Raw genomic sequence first — 20,575 nt, 5'->3', positions numbered from 1 at the left:
AGTAAGGCGAAGCACAAACCTTGGTTTTTCATCAAAATTTCCCCCGTCTTTTAACTCGCGAGACTCGTGGCATCATTTTAAAACATTTGCGCAATTTAAATATTGAGCACTACAAAAGTCCAAGGACTATATGCAGTTTCAGATCAGAACCATTAATAGTCTATTAATCTATCAATTACAAATCATTGATATCATAACCCGCACAATAAGCGGTTTCTTCTTCATGACAAATCGGTTATTTAATTGAGTCGCTAGTCACTGGTCATATTATTCATGTTGATTGCTCAGTAGTATGTGACTGATACGCGCTGAGTGACGATCCTTTATTTCTCCTTTCTCATCACTTTTGATAAGAAATTAATCAACTCTGCGAGTCACAGAAGTAGAAAAAGTTACCAGAATTATTGGTTGCTTTAAAAAGTCCCACGAAGAGTTTTCAGTGACGTAAAAGTTAGCTTACGATACTAAGCAATGATCAACATATTTGTTGTTTGATCAATTAATATTTACCTTGCTTAAAAATCGTCAAGAGCTAAGGTAAATAAATCTCTTGAACCCATGCCTTTGTCCATAAGTGAACGGTCTACAAGTAAATTATCCTTTGTCGCTTTAATTCTGAATTAACTGTACGCGAATTGGGCGAAAGGTCGAGAACGGCATTGAAGCCTTAGCTTCAGTGAGAACTGATTATCAACTCGATTTATGAATCACGCAAACGCTGGCTGATCACGTTATTATCAATATCTTCAATCATATTTAACGTACCTTTTCATAATATTCCTCTCTCCTTTCTTCATTAATCCTTTTCTCGATTGTTTTATTACACGAGGGCATCTTTTTCCCAGGTACACAGCTATGCATGTTTTTTTTTTTTGCTGAGATGTACGTTTCACCGTCGGTCTTTAAAATGGCTTCCAGGAAAAAGTCACGCGAACTTCGGGAACTGATTAAAAACGCGCCCAATAGATAAGCTTTCCAAGATTTCCGGCCTTTAGATGTCTCGAAGGATCGAATATATAGAATTCAACGCTTTTTATGTACAAATGGAAACTGTTTCGCTGTTAAATAAACAATCGCGTGCCGAGTAGATGTTGTTTTGTCATGACGACGCCAAGTCTCTGTCCATTTGCATGCAAAGTGTCTCTAAACGGAAGCTCTTTCTTTAAAAGTGTTCATGTGGAAAAAAATGTGAAAAATAATAAGGCGTGACTTATTTCTGAATTTTTAACAAAAACTATAAAGTCCCTGAAGCCGGTTATAGTTATTTTCAACAATTAAAAAAAGATATCCAAAAAACAAATTGCGAAACTGACCTTTGCATTTTCTAAGTTGGTTTCTGGACGATTCGAGCAGCAGATAGCCTCGGCCAATTTTTTATTGTAATAATATAATATGCGTAATTATGACAACTTAGACAGGTGAAAAAGTTTCTACTGCTGGATCATTATGTGACTGTCAGCTATAGCTGGCAGGAGACAATTAACCGCCAAAAGCTAAAAATACAGCATTTTTTCTGTTAGCTCCTCGGTCAAATAAAATTAATCATAATCTTTTCTAGTTGATTGACCGAATTTTGCGAATTTGGGTTATTTCACAGTTTCGCGACGAAGAGTTTTTGGCCAGAGATCAGCCGAACTCCGTACGAAGTGCTTGGAACACGCAGAAATAGACAGTCTACATGGTCCAGAACAAAGCTGTAAGCGTTGTGGGATACTAACTTCGGGTGATTTTCACAAAGAAGGGTGGCAGTAAACCACCAAGGGTGGCAGTGCACCTATAGCTACTTATTTGCTGGCACGGGGTGATTGGGGTGCTGAAGACAATATAATACTGGTGTATATGCTAAGAAAAAAAAATATTATAATTACCCTTTTCTTGTGTCTTTTGTAGTCTTCATGATGCCATAATTTATTCAATAATTTATTGGCCGGTGGAAATCCACCATTCCTATAGGAATGTAGCGACGTCATTGCTCAGCGTTTGTCAGGGCTTCCTGAGGAAGAATTGCATGCAATCGTGATTGAAAACAGTATACTAAAAATAAAATTATTAAATTTAGTCTAAGTAATCAGAAGGTAATTCTGGTTCGGTTATTAACTTTAAGCCACCGGAGGCCACCTCACCTCTCCGAATCCCAACACGTCGAACATGCGTCTTATAACATGATTTTCTCATAAGAGACACCGACTGCTCAGACTTCCATGGGATGCGTAAAAGAAGTCATTTTTTACTATTTCGGCGGGTAAACCACGCTTAACTAATCCTAGCAATGTTCAGTTACCTCTTTTGAATGATTTTGAAGGTAAAAAAGCATGAAACATGATTGGAATGGTCTGTCGCTCATTGAATCAAATGGAGGAAAAACTGCACGTTTTGCAAACCAGTTCTCTCATCTTTCTAAAACCAGGTTTGTATTTCGTTAAGGCCACGCTATGGTTCCATGCCGAGCCGAAGCACGGAATGCTCTAGTTTTGTCTGTAGCAAAAGCCAATTTTGCTTCTTGGAGACTGGACAAACAATGCTTCTCGTGTGGCAAAACTGAGAAACATTGCGGAAACATGCGCGCGCTAACTGAGTGCTTCTGAACACATGTTTCCTCATTTTTCAGGCCTTTTAAAACTTACCGCCGATTCAGTCACTCTGTAATTGGTCGAGTTTGCTTAAACGTCTGGCAAAGGCCTTTTATTGTGGACGTATGTATATCTAATGCTACTGATCCAAAAGTACATTTGTTAAACCTGCGAAGTGATCGATCAAACATAGTTAATAATCAGGCACAGTATCTCAGCTGAATAAACTGAGCTAAGACTCTGCCGACGACAAGTGGGTTAATTGTAAAGTACAGTACTAGTGTCGTGTTGGCTTGGGCGTCTGTTTATTTTGTATACTGTATAACAGCACTTGAGATAACGTTAACCGGTCTTCGAAGTAAGAAAATTGAGAAAGGTTCAAGAAAAGTACTAGATGCAAACACGATATTAAGTTTTAAACTCGCATTTTGAAAGCTGGCCACATCCGTGCGACGTCTGCCAAGCCAGAAACGACACGTTTATTTTTCTTTTCATTGAATAATTCAGTTTTAATTCAATATGTCACCTTTTCGTTTGACCATGCAAATGCCGGTTTTGGTTCATCGTCCATAGACGGTTGTAGTTGTTGAGTTGTTTTAGTGGCTTCGTTCTCACTATGGCAAACGAGTACAGTTACATATTAGCTTTTCTTTATTCAGGAGCCATTATCTATTATGTCTTCTGGTTTATTGCATGAATTTATTTGTGCTTTCTACACTGTGTTTAAAATTGTTCGCAGTTTCAAATAATTTGAGTCACACGTCAAAATTAATGTTCTGGAAAGCCGCCACGTTTTCAGGCTCGCCGCAATAATACTGAACTCGTCGTATAAAGATTGCCATTTGCCGGGTGCATCCGCGAAAATGCCCGCGTTTATTTTATATTTTTACTAAACGAAAATTAATAACAACAATACAACGCATATTCAAAATCTCACAGTATTCGCGTGGCCTGTTATGTCAGCATAAGCTAGTGTTGGAGTCTCAGGCCATGCAATTTTCTTGCTGAGTTGTTTAGCAAAGCAAAACAGCATTTTGATTCGAAGGTGCTTTACTTTCAGTTCGCTTCTTATTGAATCAGTGAAAGAGCGATTCGTCTTTAACGGGGACGCCTTTAACGTAGAAATTTTCACATATTACATGTTTACAAATTAAACTTATGGAAATTGAGCAGTACCTTAGGTCGAACGTCCTTCGAAGAATAAGTTGAGCGCCTGCGATGCGGGTACATTTCTAGCCAAGCTGTCAGCATCGAAGAATTATTCGGCTTGGATGTGAAAATTTTAAGACAATTTTGAAATGAATTTTGATGAATTTACAACATTGAGTTCAAATCGACTAATCAGTCTAATCACGTATTGTAGCTTAAGTTTTCAACATTGCCATGGAAATAACGTTGATTATTCTGACACATTTTTATTAACTTGACGCCGATAAACCTAAGTAAACAGAAATTGAATAACATACAGCCAAACGCACTGTTTAATATAATGATTTTCAACACATTTTGTCGCTTACTGTCTTTGGCGATAATACCACAGCACAGATCCTTGAGCTAGCAGATTAATCGACTAAAAATCAGCTTTAGACGTTGGTTTTTCTTGGGATTATTTTGCTTATAACAACAACAAAAAAGAAGAAGATTAACGTGCCCAGCTGTTCGCTATTTAGCGCTTGCTGATTGGTTGTTCGTCGTGATTATTGCAGTATATTGTTGGCACATTATTGTAACGAATGAGGCCAGATCAGTCAGATTAGTGTTTGTGGTGCATCAATAACACATTTAGTAATTGCCTCATCTAATTTATTAGTGTGTGAGAAAAAACCTTTTTGTTTTGTAATAAAAATAATAAAATTGATTCATCGGAAATTTAAGTCATATTATTCGATCCGTCCTGCCGGAGTTAAAATAATTTTAATTCTAAACGTCGTTTAGAACGACACGAAATAACATTTATTACGCAATCTACGAGAAGTGAGAAAAATTAGACCGGGTCTACTGACGATGTAGTAGTAGTCTGTATGCAAATATACCGATGGCCGCACGAAACATAGTCCAGTCCCTGAACTCTCTCTTCCCCGCGCCCTTTATAGGGGTTGAACCCAGGCGCGCAAAGAGAGAGACTCTCTCTTCGCGCGCCTGGGTTCAGCCCCTATAAAGGGCGCGGGGAAGAGAGAGTTCAGGGACTGGACTACACGAAACACAGTGTTAACATTGGATCGAATATACTTGCACTTGTATTCGTACTTGGCTAAATATTGTACTACGGAAGATCTCTTGAGGCAGTCACGCGTTTTCAGTTTCCCCGCAGTAGAACAGTGAATTCAGACTAGACATCACTTGCAGCTCAGATCATGTTTGTTTTCCTTTTCCAACTTACATTGCTTAAATGTCGGAAATTAGTGAACGATTCTTATAGTTGATGGTTTTCCCAATTCTCATCAGTAATTCTCATCCTCATCGTAAGGAGAAACTAAAGTTTGATCAATCCACAGCAATGTTTGATGCCAGCCTCTTATTGTAAGCCATGGTGTCAAACTGACCGTCAAGGTTTTTTCCAGTTTTTACATCAGAACTAGACTCACAGACAATAAAACCTTTTGGACTTTGTGCTGGAGAATTGAATTAACTGACTTATTGTCAGGGCATTCGTTCTTGTAATTCTGGCGGAAGTGTGTTTTATTAAGTGACAAGCGTATCGTAAACTTTGCAATTTGCATGACAATAAGGGGTTCAGCGGCGTGTTATGAAATACTCCGGTTACTAAAGAAATATTGGATAAGATGGATTAAAACTTACCGCGTATTGTCTGTGTATTATTCAAACTTTGCCAGGAGTAGGTTTACAGTGCTGAGGTATTCCTAAATTGAGCGGTATATCTGAAATTTTTTTTATCGAGAACACTGCCAAAAACAGACTGTCCACACTTTGAGCCAGTTGCGGAAGCCACGAAGCGCAGGAATCCATCGCTAAGTATAGTTTTGTGCGGTGAAATTATTCCAAGCTACACTTTACCTCCAAATTTTGTCTCAAAAGGACGTTTGTCGGACAGAATGGCACATTCTGGCAACATATTGCAGAAGAAATGGCAGCAGATAATAAAATAATAAAATTGATTCATCGGAAATTTAAGTCATATTATTCGATCCGTCCTGCCGGAGTTAAAATAATTTTAATTCTAAACGTCGTTTAGAACGACACGAAATAACATTTATTACGCAATCTACGAGAAGTGAGAAAAAATAGACCGGGTCTACTGACGATGTAGTAGTAGTCTGTATGCAAATATACCGATGGCCGCACGAAACATAGTCCAGTCCCTGAACTCTCTCTTCCCCGCGCCCTTTATAGGGGTTGAACCCAGGCGCGCAAAGAGAGAGACTCTCTCTTCGCGCGCCTGGGTTCAGCCCCTATAAAGGGCGCGGGGAAGAGAGAGTTCAGGGACTGGACTACACGAAACACAGTGTTAACATTGGATCGAATATACTTGCACTTGTATTCGTACTTGGCTAAATATTGTACTACGGAAGATCTCTTGAGGCAGTCACGCGTTTTCAGTTTCCCCGCAGTAGAACAGTGAATTCAGACTAGACATCACTTGCAGCTCAGATCATGTTTGTTTTCCTTTTCCAACTTACATTGCTTAAATGTCGGAAATTAGTGAACGATTCTTATAGTTGATGGTTTTCCCAATTCTCATCAGTAATTCTCATCCTCATCGTAAGGAGAAACTAAAGTTTGATCAATCCACAGCAATGTTTGATGCCAGCCTCTTATTGTAAGCCATGGTGTCAAACTGACCGTCAAGGTTTTTTCCAGTTTTTACATCAGAACTAGACTCACAGACAATAAAACCTTTTGGACTTTGTGCTGGAGAATTGAATTAACTGACTTATTGTCAGGGCATTCGTTCTTGTAATTCTGGCGGAAGTGTGTTTTATTAAGTGACAAGCGTATCGTAAACTTTGCAATTTGCATGACAATAAGGGGTTCAGCGGCGTGTTATGAAATACTCCGGTTACTAAAGAAATATTGGATAAGATGGATTAAAACTTACCGCGTATTGTCTGTGTATTATTCAAACTTTGCCAGGAGTAGGTTTACAGTGCTGAGGTATTCCTAAATTGAGCGGTATATCTGAAATTTTTTTTATCGAGAACACTGCCAAAAACAGACTGTCCACACTTTGAGCCAGTTGCGGAAGCCACGAAGCGCAGGAATCCATCGCTAAGTATAGTTTTGTGCGGTGAAATTATTCCAAGCTACACTTTACCTCCAAATTTTGTCTCAAAAGGACGTTTGTCGGACAGAATGGCACATTCTGGCAACATATTGCAGAAGAAATGGCAGCAGATAGATTACGAAAAACATCGACGAAGAGTAAGTCCATTTTCTGACAGCTTGTGTTTGAGAAATTCTTTTGATGACTCTTCGTAGACTGATCATGAACTTTCTTTTACGCATGTATAGTCCATGTCAAGTACGTAACGTCAAACTTTTCACCATTGCTCTACCCCGTTAAGGGTTGAGCAGTGACATGGTTAATTCGCAGTCGGAGTTTGTTTTGAAAGAAAATGTAGCTAAGCTATGAAAATTAAGACAATACTGTGTAGTGAAAATGTGTAAATCCGTGTTTTGTCTATCTTTATGAATGCCTCTTTGGACCCCTTCTTCGCTGTGTTTACTTTGCTAATGTAGTTCCGATTGTGTTATGTCCTGGGTGTTTTTAGAACGCCCTAGCTTGAGTACTGGTCTCTTGAAAACTGTTTACATGTGATGTTCGTCAGTGTTTTAAGCTGACCCAAGCTTTGCTTGTGAAATAGGACTTGTGTTATAATACAGTGGTCTTTTCGTTTATAATACTGACTAACCAATCTTTGTAATTAAGCTGCTTTCGCAACTCCGGATTATCTTAAAGCATGTTTACTATAAACAGTAGCTATGTTTATTGGCATGAATACACAAAGATTTTGGTCGCATGCGGTGCGAAAAAAAGAACTCAGGGCGTCACGGTCATGGATGTCACATTATTTGTGAGTTTTCTGGCAAAAACCGTGTGCTATCCACCATGTACACAAAAGTGTACAGTTCTTTTTGCAGCCATAGATCTCTAAGGAGATAACAATAATTCATTAAAAAGTAAAGTAATCTAATAAATCTCACATGTTTCCCGCTAATGCCTCTCGACTGATCTTCATTTCACAGCTGAAAGAAACACAATCCAAGTTAAAAGGAGAAACCAGTTTACATTATAACGACGAAGAGGCTCAACTGCAAATGAGGTTTAGGCGACTTGTGGTATGTAATAAGTGCCAGTTAATTCATGTCTCGGCTATACCTCAAAGCGTTATACGTTATACAAGTCTACAAGCAGATAAGCACTCGACTAACCAGCTTAACGTAACGCGACAATTAAACTGACCGTGTATCTAATAAGGGTAGGCTAAAATTTGATTGTCTAAGCTCGATGACATCATAGCAATGATGTAAAAATAATAATGAATCAACTTATGACATCAAGCGAGAATAGGTGTTCGTAAAGATACCATTTAGCGTTCTGATTGCCCATTATATCATCATCATCATCATTATCATCGTCGTCGTCGTCGTCGTCGTCGCCGTTACCTTTATGATTATGATGTTCATCATTATCACATCCCCCTCCCTGACTCGTCCCCAGTCGTCTCTCAGTCTCGCCTATTAATATTAACGTGAGAAGTGCGGGAAGCCCGTTTTCAGTTTGACCCAGTTTCCCTGGACACAGGAGAGACAGAAAAGACGACTGGAGACGAGTCAGTCCCCCTCCTCTAAAACTCTTTAATGGACGACTCTAATCAAAGGAGACTCATGTACTAGTTTGTTCGACTGATGCCAGCCGCATCGAACAATAAGCTTCAATTTCTGAGCTCTTATATTTTTCCGTGGTCACTGAGACAATCTAGTTTCCAGGTTATTTCTTTTATTGACGTATTTACTTTTCGTTTCAGGCCGAGGAGCAGCGCCAAGCCGTAATCGACAAACAAAACAGCAAGTTGCTACAAAGAATTGTCGATATCATGACGTCGAAGAAGAAATCATTTCCAGTGACAAACAACAACGAAACAAGGAGAAAGGTAGAAAAGATGTTTATGGTGAAAAAATGCGTGCGTGCCTGTCTTTCTTATAATTCGCATTTGCTTTGGTTTTGCAATACTTCGCTTAGTGATGGGTTTAAGGAAACTCGCGCTATTTTTTTTATCCAATCAGAAGTAAAACCAAAACCAATCGTGACTCGCTCGCACACGTTTTCCCGCGCTTTCCGACGTGTACGTGTATTTACCTTGAGACTTGATTGGTTTATTTGATTGTCTGTGTCCTTTACGATTGGCCAGAGTGATAACTTTGGTTTTGGTTTTGCGACACTCAATTGAAAACTGCTCTAATAAAAATGTGTGAATTTAATATTTTCAGGTCAGCAAGCCAGGTGTGGTGGATAGCTCAACAGCAAAACAAAAACAAAGTTCTGTTAAACTGCCGGCGATAGCTCCAGCGACAGAAGAACCAAAGTAACGCAACAGTAGATTGCGGTCTGAACAACGTACCATGCAGCTATCGTGACTTCCATGACAGACTATTGAGCGTGACAAATTCTTAAAGAATATTTTAGAGAAATATTTAGAGATTATATCATTATTAAATTTTTACATTTCCTCGGCTATCCCGGTCTGGTGTGTCTTTTTATTTTTCTCGTCCGACTGATTTTTTTTTACGAGGTTAAAACGCCCAATCGACGTGGAAAGCAGTTACTTATAATTACTACGCTGTAGTAATTGGCAGTGTTTTCTTCCGATCAGGGAAAAGAGAGCGGTCTTTTTCTTGCTAAGATATTTGCAAGACATTGACTTTTTCATGTAGCCGGCTGCTGGCATAAAGCTGCCTCCGATGACAGTGCCATTAAAAGTGTTCTACTAGCTAGACCTGAGTAGTGGCGGTGCTTGATAAGAGATAACTACCATGCAACTCACATTGCAACTTGCAAGCTTCCAATCTCAGAAACGTACCTCAATCGATCTATTTGACACTGGGTTTAATAAAAACACTGTTCTTCCTGAGATGTTTACCCTGATTACCTGTGAAATGGCGGAGTAGTTGCTTTTCATATATGTATGAGAAGCATCTAGCGTGCGAGCTGTTCCTCGCATACTAACCAGAGGCCCCGACAATAAAAGAGAGGTTATACGGCAAACGGCAAAAATCGAACTTTTGGTGTCTGATTTTAGCCGTTTGTACAATTTAGGGAAATTGTTTGCATTTACTGTGATTAAGGGATTTTTTCCTATTTTTCGACTGGCTTTATTTAAGTGCTAAAGAAAAAGCGAGCAAAATCAGAATTATTTTTGCCGTTTGCTGTAATCGTTTGCCGTAAACGTCGTGTGTTTACACAGGCGATTTTTGTCGCGCAACTCAATGCAATTTTTGTCGCGCCTTCGCGGCGACTTGCTGCAACTTCGGCGCGATATCGCGGCGATAAAATCGCCATGAAATCGCTGCAAGTCGCAGGAGTTTCGAACCTGTTCGAAACTTGATGCAACTTCGGCGCGACATTGAGTTGCGCGCCAAAATCGCCTGTGTAAACGGGCCTCTCGTATCGTAAAAAAAGCTCGTGGGCGTAGTGGGCGCACGGAGGTCTGGCACCAACGTTATTTACCAGAGCCCGCAGTCATTTACCAGCGGTCTTATTGTGGTAGGTTCCAGGTTCCCAGATTTCACTCGTGGACGCCATTTTGATTTCTTCGATTGCGATCGTTTAGTCCCGATTGTTTGTTATATTCAATTCACTCTCTAATCCAACGGGAAAATGAGTATCCGGGGTCGTTCAGACGACGGACCAGGTTTTGTGGGCATCAAGTTCTGTCAAGAATGGTAAGATTATGTTTTTCTATTGACAGACACTGGTGAATGAATTGCCCTGGTAAATTTTAACTTTCCCTGACCGGCCGTCGATAAATGCGTCAAACGAGTACTTTGTCTCTGCAGCAACAACATGTTGTATCCTAAGGAAGACAAAGACAACAAGATCCTATTATATGCAGTAAGTGATTAGTTCATTGCCAGTTAATGTGTAAGTTGTAGCAGACTGTTCGTTTTGTAGCTCACTGATAACATTATCCATAAATACCAGTGAACGCGCGTAAAACTTTGAAATTTGACGGAACTCATTGGAAAAAAATCGAGTAACAGAATTTTAATTCCATTGCGTTATTTTCTACCCTTTTTAAAAGCTTAAGGTGTAAGTAATTACCCGTGATAACCACTAATAAAACATGCCAAAACAGCCAAAGGCATGAGGTTCTGAAACAGAGATTAAACCTTGTATAATTTTTTTTGATTCCTTTCATTTCATTGTCTCATATTCACTATCACAATATGAAACAAAAGGAAGTACAAATCAAACCTGTTTGTGTGGTATTAAAATCATAGTACAGGGTGCAAGAAATTGAATTTTCCAGCTTGCCCAACTGTAGCCAGGATGTTTAAGCTTGAAAGTCAATTTTACTAGCTTACAAAATTCTCATAAGCATGATGCTTATGTTGCTTCACTTGCAAAACGTAGCCTGACCGCAAAATCCACTAGCCCCAGGTTGGCAGACGGTAACTTTCATAACACTGTACTGTAAAGTACTTAATTGTTTTAACTGAATGTTCGTGTTTTTAATTATACGGTTGTAAGGCATTTTTGCCCCCGCAGGGTTTTGGCCCAGAGGCCAAAACCCGAGGAGGCATCATTGTAATCCGCGCGAATATAGAGTATATATATAGTATATACCAGGAAAATTCTCGATTTGACCAAAGTGAGCGCGCAAATGGTATCGGGAGTTGTGCAATGCCGACAAGGTTGAAAGCCTGCAAGTGGGTATCAGGAGGTGTGATAAAATTGCCTGTACGGTGATTGGTCAATGATGACGCAAGTAAACGATGACTGGGTGATGATGACAACCCAAAGCGTGAGCACGTGCACAGATGACAACAAGTAAACAAACGAAGCTTGTAAAGGTTGATTGCAGTTGGGCAGAATTTTGAAAAAGATAATTTGAAGTTTTATTCGAGGCCTATTCATTTCACAATGTCTAAAAGCCGAAAGCAATGCAATTGTTGAAAAGACTTCGCGATAATTAACTAAGTTACTCGCACTGAAGTAAGAAAATCCACATTTTTTACATCTGAGTGGCCAAAGAAGAAATATTTTAGGAACACGTACAAACATATCAAGCCATATCTTCAAATTTGTCTGCGATTTACGATAAGCAAGCCTTAGTCCAAAACCGCGATTTACCAAGCGCAAACTACTTGATCGGAGAAAAGCCTTGATCAGTCTATCTCCGGACGAGATTTACAAGAAATTTAAAAAAAAGATCTCGAGATAATTGTTTAAGACTCGCGGCAGGCGAAACCGGAAACCAGAAGCGAGCGACTTGTAGAAAGTCAAGCGTTTTCATTGTCAAAGGTGAGAAATCTCTCGGTATCCTTTCCTTTTAAAAAGTTGATCGTTGTCATGAAGCGTGATTTACGATTAGAAAGCCTTTGTCCAACTGACCATGATTTACCAGGCACAAACTACTTGAATGGAGAAAACTTCAAAAGTCTTGATCGGTCGAAATTCAAAAGAGATCTCGAGATGCATTGTGATTATTTAAAACTCGTGGCAGGCGTTTGCTTTGACAGAGGTAAGAAATTCTTTCGACATCCTTTTCTTTCTAAAGATTGATCATTCTCATGTCATTCTTCATACTCGGGCTCTCAGCCCATATATTTATAAAACAATTGGACCAGCTCAAATGGTAATTTTAAAACGTTTTGCTGTTTCTAAAGTTTATCCTCGCTGAGATCAAGACTTTACCACAGTGAAGTGAGTTCGATTCGAGCCCGCAAAGCGGCCCATTCAAAGCGACAAAGTCGCGAAAACGAGCCATGCAAGTCGCGATAGGTCGACCGTCCCGGCGTGTTAAATTAATAAAGACGACGGACTTTTTCTAAAGTCTAGCTTGAGTCTAGCTGAGATTCCCCACCACAGCAAAACATGGCAAAATGATGTCAAGATGCTTTTGCGTTCTTGTAATTAAATGATTTACCGTATCATAGTTACCGGTAATAATCATCTAAAATAGAAAATTAATTTCCAATCAAATGTCTGAATTGTAGAAAAGGATGAACAGCAAAGAAAAACCGATAAACATCGTCAAAACTTCGGGGGCAACCTAGTGTCAGCTATTTCTAGTTATAACTTATTCTTTGTGTTTTAGTGTAGAAACTGTGATTATCAGCAAGAAGCAGATAACAGTTGTATCTATGTGAACAAAATCACTCACGAAGTCAAGTAAGTACCACACTCCAGGCTCAGGGATGTAGCTAAAAAAACACTTAGCCAGCTGGTTAACAAGCCAAGCTGGCATTTTTGGCCTTGAAAGTTTACCTAAGTTCTTGTTTTCATGTGAAACTTCAATTTAAGTACTCTTTCTGCCAGTGAAATTAGCCGGCAGCCGGCCCTTTGCAACATCCCTGCTTACTGAAAAAATTAGCAAACAGTAGCAGTAAAGAATATAACCTTGTACACTGGATGGGGGCAGTTTGCCAAAGTATACATGTATGACTATAACCTTCCACACATTGGTTCCATGTGGGAGGCATTGTAGTCTAATCCTGAGCATGTTGGGCTGCAGATCAAGTGGCCTGGGTTTGAGTCATGGCCTGGATCACTGTGTTGTGTTTTGGGCAAGATACTTACATACAACTCTTATAGTGGTTTATAAATGGGAACCAGCAAATTTAATGCTATCTGGACAGCTTGATGGGCCACTGCTCAAACACAGACTTGGCTCTTTACCTTTTATAAATTATTTGTTCCACGCCTCAGTACTTCCAGTATTGCATAGACTTTGTCAATAATTTACATTGTACCTGCAGAATTTGTGATAGGAACTGACATGTTAAAAAAACATCAACTGAAGAACACCTTTTGTATCACTAATTGAAGATTTTGTATCCTAATGATATTAACTTGGTTCAACTTTCAGTGGAAAATTTTTTTTAAGGCTAACAAAGATTAGAGAAAAGTTTTATGTCGTTGTTAATACTTTAAATTGCATTGAATCATGTACATTGTATGTATAGTTTGTTGAAGGTTTGTCGCTGACTGTGTTTTTGATGTTATTTTCCAAGACGTTTCGGCTATTGCTTAAGCCTTCATCAGTTAAAAAATCAAAGCTTTCACACGCGATTTAAAATAGCAGCACGTTAGCGCGCGCTTTAAAAATAACGTGTAAAAGTTTGAAACAAAAGAAAACGTGGCGCGAAACTCATGCGCGTGACAAGGACTTGTAAACCTCTGGGATGACAGCATGGTCGTTCCCAGAGTGCGGATCCTTAATGGACAACCAGGCTTCCAAAAAGAGTCGCTTGTGGTAATTTGGCTCATGTCCAACTACATTGACGGCATTGAAATCCATGTGGTGATTATTTTCATGTACATGACAGGAGATCTTTGAGTCATGGTCGAACATGGCCACTGCCCGTTTGTGTTCCGCAATCCGGGTCTTTAATGGTCGCTCCGTTTGACCGTAGTATACAAAATTACAGTTGGTGCAATTGATTTTGTAAACTACGCCAGATCTTGGGCGGTCAACATCATTTTGAGCCTTTGGGCGCGGAAACAAACTGTTCACAGTTTTTAGCGGTTTGTAGGCGACTTTGATCTCTTGTTGTCTCAAAATGCGGCCAATCTTTTCGGAAATGCCGTGAACATAAGGGAGTACCACGAAGCCATTAGTTGGTAAATCTGCTGGTGGTTTTGACAGTGATCTCTCACACTTGTTAATAAAAGATGGTGGATAGTTGTTCTCGCGCAACACCGACTTCACTCGTTTTGTTTCTTTTCGTTTCCCTTCTTGTGTTGAAGGAATGTTCTTTGCCCTTCGTAGCAGTGTGCAAACTACGGATCTCTTATGACACACAGGGTGATGAGAATTGAAGTCAAGGTATCGGTCTGTATGTGTTGACTTCCTGTAGACATTCACCTCAATTCGTGTGCCACTCCTTGTTGTGATAGTATCCAAAAAGGGTAGTCCCTGCTCCGTGGTGTCCTCAAGTTCAACAATGAATTGTATACTGGATTTATGGAGTTCAGATGTTGATGAAACTCATTTACGTGTTCCTTTTTGAGGCATGCGTGGCTGTCATCCACGTAGCGGAACCACCACTTAGGAGGGTGATGAGCTGTGGTGATCGCACTTTCTTCAATCTCTTCCATTACAAGGTCAGCTTTAACAGGGCTGATCGGGGAGCCCATCGCACATCCAAAGATTTGTTTGTAGTAGATGTTATCGTGTTTGAAATAGTTTTGCTTAAGAACAAATTCTAATAGTTTCATGATGTTGCTGATGGACATATTTGTGCGATCTGCCAGATGTTGATCTTGGTGGAGCCTCTCGTTTGTAATGGTTAGAGCCAGGTTCACAGGAATAGAAGTTTGTTTCAAACTTTTACACGTTATTTTTAAAGCGCGCGCTAACGTGCTGCTATTTTAAATCGCGTGTGAAAGCTTTGATTTTTTAACTGATGAAGGCTTAAGCAATAGCCGAAACGTCTTGGAAAATAACATCAAAAACACAGTCAGCGACAAACCTTCAACAAACTATGTCATCCCCTGACTACAATTACACTATTTTCAAACACATTGTATGTATGTTGTGGTTCATTTTTACCCTTGGTACAATTTAGTGTATGGTAATGCATGGAATTGAACAAAACAACAGAAAATACTTGATTATATCAAGGGTAAAATTGAACCATCACTTTTCTGTAAAATATACAATACTTTTGTCATGCAGCTGATAGCTTAGCCTCCCATGCAGTCATGATCGCCCCTAAGAACGACTGCGTGGGAGGCTACTGATAGCTGAGTTTGCTTTTACATTGGTTTCTCTTTTTATTTTTTTTTATTTTTTATAATACAGCTGTACATTCCTGCTCATAACAAAATTTAAACTGGTCTGTCACTGACTGAAGTACTGAACATACATACATGTACGTGTAATAAGCAACGTTCACAAAAAGCTGTTTGATTTTGTTTTTTGTGAACGTTGTATATTACGTTTAAAAAAAAAATATTTACCTCTCCAAAAATGGTTTTTCAGGGTAAATTACAATAAAATATTAAAAATGTACAGCTAAAAAATAAAATCATTCTAAATATTAAAAAGGGTTACGTTTAAAAGGTTCAGTACTTCAGTCAGTGTCAGACCAGTTTAAATTTTGTTATGCCTATCCCTGGATGCAAATTCAGTATTTTTTGCACAATCTTGTTCAAGGAGGTTATACATTTTTGTATTCTCTGACCAAGAGATATCATGTACAGTTGTTGTTTTTGTCGTTTTTGCCATTTTGCAGCCTGATATGTTCTAATTTCATGTACTTTTTTTTACAGTGAACTGACACAAATTGTAACAGATGTTGTAGCAGACCCTACCTTACCAAGAACAGAGGAACATATGTGTCCCAAGTAAGTTAATTAAATCTTGTCCAGGGCCGTACCTAGGATTTTTTGTCTGCGGGGGCAAGTTTTCCTCCAACTGGAGTTCCTTTTAGTTTTGTTTCTCTCTTTTTTCTTTAGTTTTCTTCGTTTTTTTTTTAGTTTTCCTGGCAGGGGCAACTGGCCCCCCGCTAGGTACGGCCCTGTCTGTATCTTATTTAAAGAGCTGTAACGGAAAACTTAGGCAATTGACTGGGGTAGAGTAATTTTGTTTACCAATGACAAACTACTGTAGGCTAAATTTTTACCATGTGATGTGCCACATGTTTCTTGATACATTGTTGATATTTACTATTAATTTATTTCACTGAAGGTGTGGCCACAGGGAAGCTGTATTTTTCCAGTCGCAGTCCAGCAAGGCAGATGTAAGTCTTTCGAAATTTCTTAATACCTTTAAGTTATGAACCTTACCTGCAGTAATGAAAAGTAACCTTAATTTTTACAGTTTACCAGAGAGACAATTAAAACAATAATGTATTATTAAAGTAGGCTACATTGTATGTTGCTGCAGCCTTCCTGTACATGTGGCAAAGCCTAGCAGCCTATAATAATTGGCAAGCAATACATGCATAGAGCTATGTGGCTGTAGCCCATTGCACTTATTGTGGGGGAGGTCTATGCTTCTGAGTGATAGAAAAGATATACTAAAGAGGAAACTGTGATGCACGAATTTCACTTCCAGCAAATACTGAAAACTGTCATCTGTTGAAAGCACATTTCTAATCCACTTAATTTTGTTTTGACAGCAAATGAGATTGTACTATGTGTGTTCTGCAGTCAACTGTGGCAACCGGTGGACTGAATGAGAAAAAGACATGACAAGACATTATGAGGCTATTATAGCTTTCTAAGAAGTGTTTATAGAAAAAAAAAACACCATTACATGCGATCATAGCAGATGGAGTGGCCGAAGAGGAACTTCCTTCACTGTAACTGTGTTTGCATCGACTGTAGATCCTTAAGACTTTCAGCAATTATCTTTCATTTCTCTAATAGATTATTAAGATTATTTAGATTATTAAGATAGGAACAACGAAAGCTTGAGGGAAACAACATGACTGGGCAAAAGCAGTTGTTGGGTTAGACTAGAGACACCATGCTCTACACCCCATACATGTATTTATATTTCCTGGCACTTTTCGATTTTTCATTGCATTTGAGTATTCTACAAACTATTTATTTCTCCATTGTCATTTTTTATTGTTTACCTTTTTTAATTAGCAACTACTGGTCATTGAATAAAAAAAAAATAAGATTGATACATTGGTAAAACCCTTCTTATAAAGCTCATTACAATAAGTTTATGTGCGTTTTTTATTTTCTTTCATCAATAAAGCAAGGGGAATGTCTTAATTAATTTGAATGGCCTTGACGTCAGAAGTCATGATGCATGTGATATCAAATATCAATACCGCAAAGCAGTTCTTACATGTACGCTTGATTGCGCTCTGGACATCTTACCGCAAGGAAGTTGTTGCGGTTTCACCTTTAAGGGAGGGGGATGACTCTTAGCTACCAGTTTGTTGCTAAGGAAGGTTTCTAACTGTCACATAATTTTTGGAAATCACACCTCATACAGATGAAATAGGTGCTCAAAAGTTGCTCCAAAAATCCAAAAAAGTTGCTTTTGATTAAAAAAGTTGCTCAAAGTTGCCCCCAAAGATCTAAAACGCTGCTTTTTGTCAAGAAAATTTCTCCAAATACTATATGTTAATTTCCCTTTGAAGGTAAGATTTATAAGCAGTTTCATGCAATTTCACTGCAACAGGAAGTATCTAAATAACATTCTAAGGCAATTTTGTTTGAATTACAAGGATTTCTTTCACTGAGACAAAATCGTGGAGATATTGATGACGTCATGTTCGCTGACTACATTCTGTAATGTTTTAATGAGTCGAAAGTCGAAATGTCTTTGGATGTTCCACGAAAATATTCGGAAAACTTGGGAAACGTTCGTATGGCTACTCGGATAATCTTCGGAGATCTTCGGTATAGAAATTGCTCAAAATGCAACAAGTTACTCGAAAGGAAAAAAGTTGCTCAAAGGGGAAAAAGTTGCTCGAAATATGAAAAGCTGCCAAAAAGTTGTCAAGCAACTTGTGGCCGCCAAGAGATTGGGAAGGAAAACTGAGCCCGCGTGCCCGTGTGCCCGCGACCCACAGGGATCATGCGCGGATGCCCCTCATCGGGTAAATCTGGTGAATCTTTTAAAATGGGCTGTGAAATTTGCCGTTTCTTTTCCTTGTATTCGTTCACATTCCTCTTTCACTGGAGACTATGAAAAAAAAATGGTATTTTACTGCAGGCCGATTACTTGGGACGAAATGTACGGTGCAATCAGTTTGCTTTGACGACAGCGAAGAATGGCCTGACTCAAACGCAGCCATTGAAGGTAAGCTTGTTGAGGTTGTACAAAAGTTGTACCAGGAAAACCTGGGTTTCTGGTTATACATGCACACTTTTTATGCAGACTTAACCAATACTTTTCGCGTTTTGGTCAACTTATAAAAGCATTTCGTTGTTCATGAAATTGAGTCTGCGTGACGTTCACACCATTGCGATGGAAACACGGGAGTAAACAAAAGGTTGCCCCTAGAAACCTTCAGTTTGCTCGTCTCGTTTCTCGCGACTTGTCGTGAATTTCGAAGCGGAAAGTAAATTCGGATCGATTTTGATCTTTTTCGGGAAATTTTCTTCGGAAAGCTTAAACCCAACATGGGGTGTGGAGCCACAAAGGCTCATCGTCCGGGTAAGAGGAAATTCATTGAATTGATAATTTTTTTAAAACTTTTTTGGTCTCCGATTCCGTAGTCTAGGAAACTTGCAGCATAGATTTTTCTATCTAACATCTCTGCTTTTTTTTTTTGTTCTATCTTGGCAGTCAAGTCTTCAAAACGTCAATACCATATAAAGTAATAATTGCTTTTGCTAATTCTAAATAATTGCTGAATGGAAAAAAAAATTACGCGAGATTTCGCTTCCGCAAAAAAGGTTTATTCGCTGAAAACTTGAGAAGATTTGTAATTTAAAGAATTTTAGTGGCTTTTTTTTTCTGGCTGGTTTTCCGATGTGTGAAACCTTTTGTGGCATGGGCTTGAGTTTGCAGTCTCTAAAATTCCTGTAAGTATGACTCACGCTAACAATCTTTTATCTTGTCACAGATACGGACTGCATTGTTATAAAACAATGTCCATCCAAACCAAAGTGTTTGAAGAAAAAGACCATCTCTCCTCAAGCGACTGTAAGAACCAACAGATCTGCTGAGTTGAGAAAGAAGGCTGTTGAAGCCAAGTTAAGTAAGTTCATATCACATCAACCTTATTTTTAATTAAATTCAAAGTTATTTATCAAAAGCTGGTTACCATATATCTTGTTTTAGCTGGGGTTATTTTAGGGCTGTTTCCTTTTATTTCCTATTGGTTATTTTTCTCAGATTATCACTATCTTACTGGTATATCCATATGCTCTGAATGTAATTTGCTTCACTGTATTTAAAAATCCACTTCTATGGTAACAACTGCTATAAACTTTTGTTATGATTATTTCTTAGGTAACTTAAACACGACCACATCAGCTATGCTGTAAATTTATCGTGTCTAAATAAAAGATATTATTATTATTATTAAACCAAGGTTTATTGCAAAGTCAAAACGTTTTTGATCTAAGTTTTACAGATTTAATGTAAATTACATAAAAAAATATATGTACATAGTAGAAATATTTATTATTAATATTTTTCTGTTCTTTTCTAGAAGGCCTTGGCCAAACATCAACAAAAAAGAATGGAAAAATGCCTCAAGGATGCTTGAGCGCCAAACCAAAAACACCTATTAAGCCAAAGGTATGCTTTGCTATTTTTGACACAGTTATTACAAAAGTCAATTTCCAAGACCATGTAACAATTTTGAAATATTGGCCATGCCTTCCTCTAAATAATCATAATAATAGTTTATTTAGTTTATTCTGTATGCTTTCTTCTTGGTCTTTAGTACTTCCCCATTCTGCAAACTGCTTGTATTGTTGAGTAATAAACAGGATCATAAATTAGCTGACTTAGGAAAAAATACAGAAACAGTCCTTCTATCCCTGGTGCAAATATCTGGACATTACTACTCTTTTGGCTTGTTCCCATAGGGCTTTTTGATGGTTAAAATGATCACACAGAATGATTGCTGTTTATAACTATTTATTACCATTTAAGAATTGTTTTACTGTTCCTGGACCAATAAGGAATTGTAGTGCATACTTACAACTAATTTATCAGTAATCAGACTTTTATTGAATTTCAGGTTCAACCAATGGCAAGACCAACCTCTAAAGGTTAGACTACATTTGATATTGTAAAAAAAGTAACTCTAATCGGGATCCAGTGAACACAACACTGGAGCCTGATATATTTCATCTACTAGCAGTTTCAAAAAGCACTATCTAAGTTGTTTTA

The 20,575-nt window shown here is 38.5% G+C and overlaps 3 protein-coding genes across 12 annotated transcripts in view; 2 read left to right on the top strand and 1 right to left on the bottom strand.

The window, feature by feature from the left end:
• Positions 1-4,105, bottom strand: part of LOC144635778 (uncharacterized) — a 46,206-nt gene extending 42,101 nt beyond the window's left edge. For 3 of the 10 annotated variants that reach the window (XM_078494869.1, XM_078494864.1, XM_078494873.1), the window contains exons 1-2: positions 3,747-3,913; positions 1,869-1,993 (exon numbers count right to left, since the gene is read on the bottom strand). In XM_078494869.1, coding sequence (XP_078350995.1) covers positions 1,869-1,970 — 102 coding nt within the window. In that variant the 5' untranslated portion in view covers positions 1,971-1,993; positions 3,747-3,913. Of the gene's footprint in view, positions 1-765; positions 1,115-1,868; positions 2,046-2,620; positions 3,029-3,746; positions 3,916-4,087 lie in introns of those variants that run through there. The other 7 variants (XM_078494865.1, XM_078494868.1, XM_078494871.1 and 4 more) reach the window with 7 other exon arrangements.
• Positions 4,106-6,610: 2,505 nt separating this feature from the next.
• LOC144635851 (uncharacterized) lies at positions 6,611-9,309 on the top strand. Its single transcript, XM_078494973.1, has 4 exons — positions 6,611-6,950; positions 7,776-7,868; positions 8,558-8,683; positions 9,021-9,309. Exons 1-4 carry the CDS (start codon positions 6,882-6,884, stop codon positions 9,117-9,119), a joined length of 387 nt encoding a protein of 128 aa, XP_078351099.1. The 5' UTR covers positions 6,611-6,881; the 3' UTR covers positions 9,120-9,309.
• Positions 9,310-10,304: 995 nt separating this feature from the next.
• On the top strand, positions 10,305-17,118 carry LOC144635852 (DNA-directed RNA polymerase II subunit RPB9-like). The gene is made up of 6 exons (XM_078494975.1): positions 10,305-10,472; positions 10,587-10,641; positions 12,851-12,924; positions 16,030-16,104; positions 16,448-16,499; positions 16,881-17,118. Exons 1-6 carry the CDS (start codon positions 10,408-10,410, stop codon positions 16,938-16,940), a joined length of 381 nt encoding a protein of 126 aa, XP_078351101.1. The 5' UTR covers positions 10,305-10,407; the 3' UTR covers positions 16,941-17,118.
• The last annotated feature ends 3,457 nt before the right edge of the window (positions 17,119-20,575 follow it).

The sequence above is a fragment of the Oculina patagonica genome, chromosome 13, assembly GCF_052425735.1.
Source record: "Oculina patagonica isolate OP01 chromosome 13, crgOcupat, whole genome shotgun sequence".
In the NCBI taxonomy this organism is placed as follows: Eukaryota; Metazoa; Cnidaria; class Anthozoa; order Scleractinia; family Oculinidae; genus Oculina; species Oculina patagonica.
This window is presented reverse-complemented; position numbering and strand designations above follow the sequence as displayed.

Coding starts and splice junctions, on each gene's coding strand:
- LOC144635851 (XM_078494973.1), top strand. CDS start 6,882: ATGGCACATTCTGGCAACATATTGCAGAAGAAATGGCAGCAGATAGAT. Junction 7,869..8,557: donor TGAGGTTTAGGCGACTTGTG/GTATGTAATAAG, acceptor TTTTCGTTTCAG/GCCGAGGAGCAGCGCCAAGC. Junction 8,684..9,020: donor ACAACGAAACAAGGAGAAAG/GTAGAAAAGATG, acceptor TAATATTTTCAG/GTCAGCAAGCCAGGTGTGGT.
- LOC144635852 (XM_078494975.1), top strand. CDS start 10,408: ATGAGTATCCGGGGTCGTTCAGACGACGGACCAGGTTTTGTGGGCATC. Junction 16,105..16,447: donor GAGGAACATATGTGTCCCAA/GTAAGTTAATTA, acceptor ATTTCACTGAAG/GTGTGGCCACAGGGAAGCTG. Junction 16,500..16,880: donor CGCAGTCCAGCAAGGCAGAT/GTAAGTCTTTCG, acceptor TTGTTTTGACAG/CAAATGAGATTGTACTATGT.